The sequence below is a fragment of the Lemur catta genome, chromosome 5 (genome assembly GCF_020740605.2).
Source record: "Lemur catta isolate mLemCat1 chromosome 5, mLemCat1.pri, whole genome shotgun sequence".
NCBI lineage: Eukaryota > Metazoa > Chordata > Mammalia > Primates > Lemuridae > Lemur > Lemur catta.
The window spans coordinates 22853150-22864238 of record NC_059132.1 but is presented as its reverse complement, the minus strand read 5'-3'; the positions used below and the strand labels follow the sequence as shown (position 1 = coordinate 22864238).

Sequence of the window (11089 nt, the reverse complement as noted above, 5' to 3'; positions counted from 1 at the left end):
GCCTTAATCTTTTGAATTTATTCCTTTATCTTGTATTTGTTCGATATATTCCCATTTACTATAGAAATAAGGTCATTGACTTTTTCAAGCAAAATTTCTTCTAATATCTGGGAAACTGGAATTCCTTTTCTATATCTTTATTATTCGTCTGATCTTCTTTTGTTCCCTGGCCAGGACCTTCCCGGCAGCTTTGATAAATATATTGTTGAAATGTTAGAGGATGAAAATAAATGGTATCACTATTAAATGATATTATAGAATTTTAAGGGAAGACTACATTATGTATTCATTAGGATCATCACTTTGTTCCCAAGACAGGTTTGTGATGCCTTAATAGAAACAGCATCCTAGTCTGAAGTGTTGAGGAGAGTTCTGCAATTAGGGAATAATCAATCCATTCTTAATCACAAGCATTCCAGAATGACTCAAACGCTGCTGTTTTATCTATATTTCCATTTCTTCTTAATTTTAAATTCTGCTCTGCTAGTATTCTCTAGACTCAATATTGGTTGTTTTCGCCAATATTGGTACAATATTTCTATTTATTTTCAAAACTTTCTACAGTGCCATTTAAATAAAAGACCTTAAGGCAATAAAACAGCGTTATTGGGTCAAGGCTTCAGTGCATGCCGCACAATAATACGGAGAACAAAAAAAGCCTATCAGGTTTTTTGAATGCTAGAAGATTGGTTGTTTTTTTCTTCCCAAGAAACACGCCGCAAACGCCGAGGAAGAGCTTTCTGGGCGGAGCCCCGGCAGCTTAGGTTCCTTCCATTGGCTCTTTTTGGAGACCCCGCCCTCAAGTCCCGCCTCTTGGGCAGACGAGCCAATTGGGTCGCGAGTTGTGGTTTAAACGGGAGTGAGCCGCGCCCGCTAGCAGCGGTTTTAGGTGAGTTTGGCTGTGCGGAGCGACGTGGGTAAGACCGGAGCGCGGCGAATGGTTGGGAGAGCCGGGTCCGGCGGGGAGGGAGGCCGGCTGGGGCTGGGGCTGGGGCTGGGGCTGGGGCTGGGGCTGGGGCTGGAAGTTGCGGCCGGGGGGGTGGCTTCCCTGGGATGTTGATGGCTTCGAGCCCGGTTGAGCCGCGGCCTCGGGCTGCGAACTGTTACCTATTGCGATTCTCTTCGGATGGGTGCCGGCTCCAAACCGCCTGCTCCTCAGGACCCGAGAGCCTCTGACTCAGGCTTGGAGACTTAAGAGCTGGGTTAAGTGCTTTTTGCCTCAAGCACGCGCTCCTTTCTGTGCTTAGCTCTTGTTTTGTGTGAGCACACCCAGGATAAGAAGTTCGGTCTGTTGCTAAACTTTACCTTCCCTCGCCTTCCCCAATTCCCAGTATCTCACGTGTTTCTCACTTTTAGAATAATCCAGAATGGCTACTCTGATCTTTGTCGATAAGGAAAATGGAGAACCAGGCACCCGTGTGGCTCCTAAGGATGGACTGAAGCTGAAGTCTGGGCCTTGTACGTATACAAGGCTGCAGTCAGATACACTGGTATTGTGGATGTGGCCTGGTGCTGGTGTACTTTGTGGGCAATTGCAGTCAAGTTTGTTATCAGTCCCTTTTCATGTTCAATATCTTAACGAGATGATTTAGGAGAGTAGTGCTATTTGACATGTCATAGCCATGCCTCTACCAAAAAATGGGGGTTGGGTTTTGGGGGTGAGAATTAGGTTAAGTTTATATACACAGCATTCTAGTTGCACAGGTATTTGCTGCTCAAATATTCTTATGGTAAGGCTTTTTCTTCAGCAACCAAAGCCTCAGATGGGAGATCTCAGGTTTCAACACCACGTGTTGGCAAAATATTTGATGCTCCACCAGCCTTACCTAAAACTGCCAGAAAGGCTTTGGGAACTGTCAACAGAGCTACAGAAAAGTCAGTAAAGACTAATGGACCCCTCAAACAAAAACAGCCAACTTTCCCTGCCAAAAAGGTAAGTGTTGGCTATAAAGACACTTTTAAATTTTTAAGCACTTTTGGCTCTTAGCATGACTATTGGCATCCTACCTGGCTTTCTTCCCTCTGAGTAGAAGGAAAATATGGTCTAGTAAACATAGATTAACATGAGAAACACATTGTCCTTGTGGACTTCTCTGTACATTGAGATTGGAAGTCTCAAACTCAGCTAATGCATATTTTTGCCTCACCTGTCCTTAACTAGTGTCTTGAAGCAGATTGGTATCTACTGAGAGAGGGTGCATTGCAAGAGGTTACATTGCTAATATAACTCAGGTGCTGCCATTCTCCTTGCCTCTAAGCAATCACCAGCTTGTTAGATAACAATTTACTAGCATGGTGATCTTTGAGTATACAAGCTACAGGTCTGTATCCCAGAACCAGAGGATTTTGCTGTGAAAGATGACTTTAGCATGTGGATTAACACTTTATTTGAATAACTTTTTTTAATGTTTATTAGGAAACAAGTGGATTATGTGTAGTGCATCTTTTAGGCAAGGAAGGATATCTTTTTTTTAAGAAAAAAGGTCTTGCCTGCAACTCCAATGTTTATTGTAGCACAATTCACAATTGCAGAGATGTGGAATCAACCCAAGTGCCCATCAATTCATGAGTGGATTAACGAAATGTGGTATATGTATACCGTGGAGTACTACTCAGCCATAGAAAAGAATGTCTTTCGTAGCAATTTGGATGGAACTGGAGACCATTATTCTAAGTGAAGTATCTCAGAATGAAAAAACAAACAGCACTTGTGCTTTAATAATTTGGAACTAATTGATGGGCACATATGGGCACAGAAAGAAGTAAAAATCGTTGGAAATTAAGAAGGGGGGAAACCTACCTAACAGGTACAATGAACACTATTCAGGTGATGGGCACACATTTAGTCCTGACTAAAGCATTATAAAAGCTATTCATGTAACTACATTTGTACCCCCTTAATATTTTGAAATAAAAAAGACAGGGTCTTGCTCTGTCACCCAGGCTGGAGTGCAGTGGTATAATCATAACTCAATGCAACCTCAAGGAAAGGATATCTTTTTTAAAAAAGTGAGTTGACTTAAAAATGTTAAATATGGGCATTGCAAAGATATGAGAAAAATGAGACTGTTACACTACTAAAGTGTGGGAAACTCTGCCACAGGATTTCCTCTGGGTATGCACATGTGAGGTGACATAAATCAAGAATATTCAGGCTTCCATTTTGGCTTACTTCCGTAGTAGACTGCCTACCTGGCAACTCCAGACTAGGGAATTATTCATGATGTTCTTCTAAAGTCCTTGGCTGTCTTTTGCTGTTTCTTAACTCAGTGTATTTGTGGAACATAAACTTGTTTTTAATATTAACCAAGCAAATAATTAAGGTAACACTGGAAAAAATCATACTTCTATAAGCCAAAATTTGAGCTTTAAGGATTAGCTACTCTTCTGTGTGACTCATGCCCATTTTCTCCTCTGTTAGGTTGAATAATTGAGTTGATTAGCTCTGAATTAACTCTGTTCTGCTGCCTTGATAACTTATGCTGACAGGTGCTAATACTGAAATTTCAGACTTTTAAACCATGCCACCACTAGCATTGTATTTATTTTATTTGAATTATATTTAGGTATAATCATATGAACTAAGGAATATGGCTGCTTAGAAGGCAGCATGAAATTGACAAATTTTAAAACGTGGTGAAGCAATCATGTTTTGAAGAGCCCTACAATCTTCTGTACTAATTGGTTGATCAGGCTTCCACTCTCACTAATCTATATTTTCTTGGGTTTTTCCAGGTGACTGAGAAGACTGTTAAAGCAAAAACCTCGGTTCCTGCCTCCGATGACACCTATCCAGAAATAGAAAAGTTCTTTCCCTTCAATCCTCTAGGTAGTATCTCTTGGTATTGCAAAAATACTTTTGGCCTTTAGTTTCTTTTAGAGTTCAACTCAGCTGTACCTTGATGTGAACATGATATGACCTAAAACTATAATGAGACTGTCTAAATCTAGGTTGCTTTGAACAAATATACTTTTTGGTGGAATTATTTGCAATGTATCGTCTTAAGTCACAAGGGGAGTATAGGAGCAAAGATGTAGAGGGCATTGTTCCTATTCTCAAAAGCTTAGCACTGAAGGGGTAGGTAAGATGTGCTCACTAGTACTGAACAAGTGTTACTATGGACAGTCTTTCGAGCAAGCTTTTTAAAAAGAAAGTGGGATTTATGTCAAGTTGAGCAATATCTGACAGTACTTTGGTAGAATTAAGTATTTCTTTAGTTAGAAAAATCTATGTAGACAGTGAAGATGTATTTTTCAAACTTTTTCAGCCTGCTACATGTATCTGCAATATTTTCTGTTAGAGAAACAGCTTTTCAAGCTTTAATTTACTTAATGTTTGAGTAAAAGGCAACCGTGTGCTGAGCACTATAAGCTTTGGATGCAGTGGTTAACAAGACAGGCCTTACACTGGGGCAGCCCAGAATTTGGAGGGAAAGTCAAACATTGAACAAATGATCTCACTATGAGTGTGAGGGAGAAGAAAGCATTGTAGATCAAAGTGTGTGCAAAGATCCTCAGGTAGGAAAAAGGACCAGAGTGGTTCTGGGAAATGAAGGGTGGAATGAAGGAGGATACAGGTGAAGTGTGGGGGCAAATCAGGCAGAGCCTTAGATCTCTGAACTGGATTTTTTTTTTTTTTTTACCCTTTTAGTCAAAGGGCATTTAGTTATTATTTTCGTAACATACAATAGGTTATTCTGGCTTTTATAAATTAAAAACAAGTCCACAATTCATATTCTTAAAATTGTTACGAGTTTTTGAGTACATCTGGAGGAAAACTCTAAGGATTGCTGAGTTAAAGAGTTTGTGATTAAGTTTTAATAAAATATGGTGCATGTATGCTAATGTTACCATTCAGCTATTAAGGAAAATGAGGTAGATTTATGAATATTGACCAGGAGGGAAGATCACAGTATCCTCGTTTGAGGAAAGAGATATTGCCAAAGTTAGTGTTACTGAATCCACCTATAGTGGATGAGAGTGCCTGCTTCCTCTATGTTCTCTAACTGCAAATGTTTTTAAACTCTAATCTTTACCAGAAAGGCAATGGCTATCTTATCATTAAGTTGTATGTCTTATTGGCCATTTATAGTTTTTTGTTCCTTTGTGGTTTTTTTTTTTTGTTTTCCTTTGACTATGTGACTTTCTTACTGATTTTGTTTTTTTAAAGGCTTTTTGTGGATAAAGAATTAGCCCTGTTATATTGCAGACTTCTTTCCTCTGAAGTTCTTCATATGTTTATGGTTTCCTTTACAATTCAGTGGTTTCAAATTAAGTAGTCACATGGTCACTCAATTGCTTTTTGACTTCTGAGTTTTAGTAGGCTTGAAAAAAGAGCAAACTAATTCTTGAGTACTTAGGCTTTAGAGAACTTTTACACCTAAGGATAAAGATAAAGAGAACCATGATTTTTAAGCTTTTGAGAAAACACTTAATCTCCTTGAAAAGAGGAAAAACTCAATGCTTAAATCATACTTTTGTTGCTGTCCAGAAAAATCAGTAAGCAGCTGATTAAATAATTCCTAAGAAGTAAGGCACTTAGATTTTATGAAGGACTATTACCTAACACAGTGGTACTCAAACTTCTTGGTTGCAGGACCCTTTTACACTCTTAGAAATTGAAGACTACAAGGAACTTTTTGCTTGTGTGTTCTTATATTTTCTGTATTAGAGATTAAAACTGAGAAAATATTTAAGTAATCCATTAGTGTAAATAACACATTTTTTCATAAAGTAACTTTTCCAAACCAAAATTTAGTGAGAATGGCATAGTTTAGTTTTGAAAATTTGCTTAATTTGACTTAATATAAGACAACTGGATTCCTACCAAGTTCTATATTCAACTTTTTGCATGTTTGTTTTAAAGTAGTTGAAGAAAACCTGGCCTCATGTGGATAAGTAGTTGGGAAAGGGAGGAGCATTTTAATCTTTTCAGATAAGTGTGGATAGTTGTTGTTGTTTTTTTTTTTTTTGCTACTACACTAAAACTCACAAGTTGCTGTTTTGATGTATAATTGCAATGTGGAATCAGAAACCATACCAATGAGCATTTTGTATCCTGACAGTAAAATCCATTGGTCTGTTTTGCACTTGGAATGTATTTTTTACCTTTGCATTTATCATGCATTGATCCATCTAGAAATACTGGTTCACTGGCCGAGTGCGGTTGCTCATGCCTGTAATCCTAGCACTCTGGGAGGCCAAAGTGGGAGGATCACTTGAGCTCGGGAGTTCAAGACCAGCCTGAGCAAGAGTGAGACCCCATCTCTACTAAAAATGGAAAAACTTAGCCAGGCATGATGGCCAGTGCCTGTAGTCCCAGCTACTTAGGAGGCTGAGGCAAGAGAATAGCTTGATTGCAGAAGTTTGAAGTTGCTGTGAGCTGGGCTGACACTCTGACACTCTAGCCTGGGCTATACAGCGAGACCCTAGCTCAAAAACAAAACAAAAAAATCTTGGTTCGCTGAAATGTGTAGATACCCAAATGTTGAGATATTTCCTTATGTAATATCAAAAGCACATTCCTTAATATTGCAACTGATCTCATCAGAAAAATCTAAGGAAACTGTAAAGCTAATGATTGTAGATAAATTTTCCTAAATTCTAATTTTTTTCTTGACATTTTGAATTCTGTCATTGGCAACAAACACTGTCAGTTTTCCTTGAAGTCAGAGACTGCTTCCTTTTTGAGAAAATGTGTAAGATACCCAAGTCTGAGTGACTATAGTCTGTCAGTTCTTTCAAGTAAAAATAGTGTTCCAGGAAAAATCATCTCATTTAGTTTGCAAGTCCTATAATTGCACAAATCCTTTTTCTTTGAGATGATCATCATTCTTTGGTATGTAGCAGAAGTGCTTTATGGCATACTTTATCACACAGAATGTTAAAAAGACATCATCTCAGGGGCTGAGTGCTAATAAAATTAATACGTTTTATTGCATATGGTAAAGTGACATTAAGTGAAACTAGCTTTTTTATTTTTTACTACAAGTGAATGGTGGTGAAGGATATAATGACCACTAATAGTTTATTGTCACTGTCTTAATTCGTGTTAAGGCACCAGCAGTTTTATCCACTGTTGCCTTTGTACCATCATTGCAAATATCAACACAGTGGAAAAAAGTCTTCATATTATCATGAAAATGGTTTTGACCTCATGGACCCTCCGAAAGGGTCTCAGACCACCAGGAGGTATGCTGACCACGCTGAGAACTATTGCCCTGATGAAATGCCTTCTCTTTGAGACAGATTTTGAGAGCTTTGACCTGCCTGAAGAGCACCAGATTGCAGACCTCCCCTTGAATGGAGTGCCTCTCATGATCCTTGATGAGGAGAGAGAACTTGAAAAGCTGTTACAGCTGGGCCCCCCTTCACCTGTGAAGATTTCCTCTCCAGCATGGAAATCCGGTGAGCAAGTGCCCTTCTAGAAGGGCTGCAAACAATTTGTTTCCATTACTGTCGGGACAGTTGTGCAGGAGGTTAGTGAGTAATTTCTATCCTTTGAACTACAGGGATAAGATTTCAGAATAATGAAAACTATTGTCTGTTAGCATTACTTCTAAGTCCCAAATGCCCCAGTAAAAATGAAGTTATTCTGGAACAGTTATTCAGACAGTCTTAGATACAGCAAGAAGAGATTAAATCTAACATATCTTCTTAGGCTGTAAGCTGAAGTGTATAATAAACTTGCTTTGAATGAGGATTCCAAGTTATATCGAAAAATAATATAGGATCAAGACACCTGTGCTATAGCATAGAATGACAGTACCTTACTGCAGAAGGTCTTAGTTTGAACCGGTAGTCAAGAGCCATCGTTATGTTCTCTTTGTTCCAATGGGATGACTTGTAAGTTACATTAATGAGATTGTTAGCTCTTACTTTGGTCTCTAAAAACAGAGATTCAGATGCGTCTAAGACCTTTTTCCTAATGAAGGTCAATTCTGGGGCCACTGCCACATTCCAAGAAATGTATATGAGGAGGGGGTGGAGGTAGGAATTTCATTAGACAAAGGAAAAGTGTGAATTTATGATTAAAAGTGACAAGCTGATGTCTACGTATCTCTGGACAATGACTCAAGGATTTGCAGAAATTTAATAAGAAATTTCTGTTTTCTAGATCCGTTGCAGTCTCCTTCAAGCATTCTGTCAACGCTGGATGTTGAAATGCCACCTGTTTGCTATGACATAGATATTTAAATTTCTTAGTGCTTTATAGTTTGTGTGTGTTTATATTAATAAAGCATTTCTTTAACAGATTCTTCCTAGTATTGTGGTCGGTATTCCTTGGAGTTTACTTAAGACAGTATGAAATCTAGCTGAAGTGTTTATCAGACAAGAGGCTATAATCTGATAATAGAGATTTGTCTGATTTGTAAAAACTTAAATCCCTTTAGTTCTAACAGCTGATTTTAGAAGCTGCCATTGTTTTCACTGGAAAGTAAACCCCTCAATGTGTGTACTTTATTGCCTTTTTGTGGCCATTAACTAGTGACAGTTATTAGATCTCTTAATTAGGAGAGCCACTTCTAGCTCATTAAGTATCTATTGCTAGGCATTCTTTATTGCTGGTTCTATTGAGTTTCTAATGACTTTAATACTCAGTATTCAGTAATCAGAATTTGAAAGGCCCTAAATCTTCTGAGAACTCGGCCTCCTTGGGATCTTTAATTAGGTTCTTGAAAGATCACTGCAAATGATTTACTGATAGTAAGATCCACTTTATACCTATAGGGAACTGTATTTAGTTGTTTACCCCATGTTGGACATTAAGTATTCGAGCATTGTTGTGTTTAATGTTTGATACTACTTTTTTTTTGAAAGCATCAGTTTGAAAAATGACACTATTTTTCAGATGAGGACAATGAGGCTCAGAAGTTCATTGATTTGCCAAAGGCGTGAAGAGCTAGAAAACAACAGAGCTGGTATTTTGATTCCAAATCTGAGATTGGTCTCAAAGTAGAGATCACAAATGGTTGCCTGTGGGTTTTCTTTTTTGGGGGAGGTGGGTAGATGATATTTTAAATTTAATCGTTTCCACTGTTTAAAATTCTAGTGTTTCACTAATCTGGTTTTAGAGCTTAAACTGGAAAAGCAGATCTATCCATAGTAGGCTCTGTTTCCAACACTTGCTGGGCTGGCTGTGGAGTGCTGACCTGCCACCTTTTAAGGTGGAGTGTGGGCTGTCTAATCCACAGACCCTATGGTAAATGGCCTTAACGGGGAACTGAAGTATTCCTTTTACTCTTTGTCTCTCTTCTCAGATCTAGCCTGCTTAACTGACTTTGTTTGCTTGGACCATGTAGTCAATTGAATTTGATCCTTGCTTGATATTAAGCTATACAGGAAGCCTTTTCCCTGAAGTATCTGTAGCATCTACAGTCAAGTTAGAATGCATAGCCTTTTTTGTGCCATTGTTATTGGAGGAAACTGAAAGATATTAGGCACAAAATACTAAGAACACCTACAGCCGCTGATCTGACTTAAAAACTTTTTACCCTCTAAATATAACTGAATCAGTCTCAATTTCTGGAATTAGTAGAAAGGCAGACTTCTAGGAGAAGAGACTACAATAGGACTATTACAGTGCTTGGCTTTAGGAGAGAGTATTAGGTCTATTGTCCTCAGGTATAATAGGGCCGCTAAAAAAAAAACAACACAAGGTATAGTTCTGAATGGCTTTCATACTCTGCGATACAAACTTGGTTGTCTCAGGATGACCGAAGTCTTCTAATGGGGCATTGGAACATTGTCACTTGAGGGAAGCAAGGGGACTAATCAGTCCCTTACTAATTAATTACTGTCCTCTGGATCAGGACTGAGTATGGAATGAGGTGATCTTTTCATCTGCTATTAGATTGCAATGTGCTTAATGTTTCCAGACTTTAATTGAGAACTTTAAACAGATGCTCCTCCATTAATGCAGATAATTTGCACCTTGTGGGGATTGTTGCTGTTTTGTTTTTTAAAAACAATTCTAACATCTGTTGAAATAAGACAGACTATTCATGCCTTCTCTACTTTATAAACTTCTACCTTTCTCCCCACCAAACCTGCCTCTCAGGATACTGTACCTCCACGTAGTAGAGGACCTAACAGGAATGCCCTCATCTTGCTACCACTTATTCTTCAGGCCTCCTGCATCTTGCATCAGCCGTGTCCCTCCTGCTCTCGTGGGCCAGTCCCTCCGCACGTACCGAATTGCCTCCCTCTTTCTGTGGTTGCAGCCTCTCCAGGCTCCACTCCGTCACCGAAATCCCTTCCTTGCCTCTACATCTTTCGCTATGGACTTGTCTATTTCATTCTTTGGTGTTGGATTGTGAAAGCTCAGCCTTGGCCTCTTCTGTCACTCTACAAACTGCCTGTGTGACCTTATTTACTTCTGTGGTTTAACATAGCTCCGGTGTATCTTTAACTCAGGTCTCTCCCCTCAACACCAGCTTTTATCCGTAGTTGCTTGAGATCTCCAATTACATCTAAAATGGGACTTTTGATTCTCCCAAATCTGCCCTATGCTTGCCTTCAAGTTTACCTTAATAAGTGGCATTTAATCTTGTCACCAATCTGGGCCCTATCCTTGTCACCATCTCTTTTTGCATCTGTTCAACAACCAGGCCTGAGGATTCTCTTCCTGGCATGCATTCCTAGTTAGCTCACTTCTTTCCACTGCTCACGTGGGAGCAGTCTCGGGACACCAAAGCCGCCTAACAGGGTGTCTGTCTCTGCTTCCTGTCCATTCTCCACCCTCCACTAGAGGGACATTTTCAAATGCAAATCTGTCAGTCCCCTTTAAAGCCTTCCAGTAGATTCTCACGCGTCAGATAAAATCTGAGCCTTGGCTCTGTGTGATCTGGGCCCTGCCTGGTGCTTTGCTGTCATCCTGCTCCTTGCTGCTGGTCCTCCCCAGAAGCCAGCTGCACCAGCCTTCTGGTTCTTGAGTGCACCAGGCCTGCCTGTGGCTCAGAACACTGCAGAACATGTACATCTGGTCTCCAGTCTGCTGCCTCCTGGGTCACATTTGTGGCTCAGATTCCCCTGCCCATTGCTGGTTCCACCTAATGAGTCAGTTGGTACCGTCTGACCTCACCTCAAG

General features: G+C 39.6%; 1 protein-coding gene across 3 annotated transcripts; it reads left to right on the top strand.

Annotated features, from left to right (window-relative positions):
• The first annotated feature begins 799 nt into the window (after window positions 1-799).
• PTTG1 (PTTG1 regulator of sister chromatid separation, securin) lies at window positions 800-8255 on the top strand. Of its 3 annotated transcripts, none has more exons than XM_045551241.1 (6): window positions 800-889; window positions 1357-1458; window positions 1749-1933; window positions 3736-3829; window positions 7249-7407; window positions 8117-8255. In XM_045551241.1, exons 2-6 carry the CDS (start codon window positions 1368-1370, stop codon window positions 8194-8196), a joined length of 609 nt encoding a protein of 202 aa, XP_045407197.1. In that variant the 5' UTR covers window positions 800-889; window positions 1357-1367; the 3' UTR covers window positions 8197-8255. The 3 variants fall into 3 exon arrangements, with proteins under 3 accessions (XP_045407197.1, XP_045407196.1, XP_045407198.1); XM_045551240.1 differs by having other exon boundaries at window positions 888-917; XM_045551242.1 differs by lacking the exon at window positions 800-889 and adding an exon at window positions 937-954.
• The last annotated feature ends 2834 nt before the right edge of the window (window positions 8256-11089 follow it).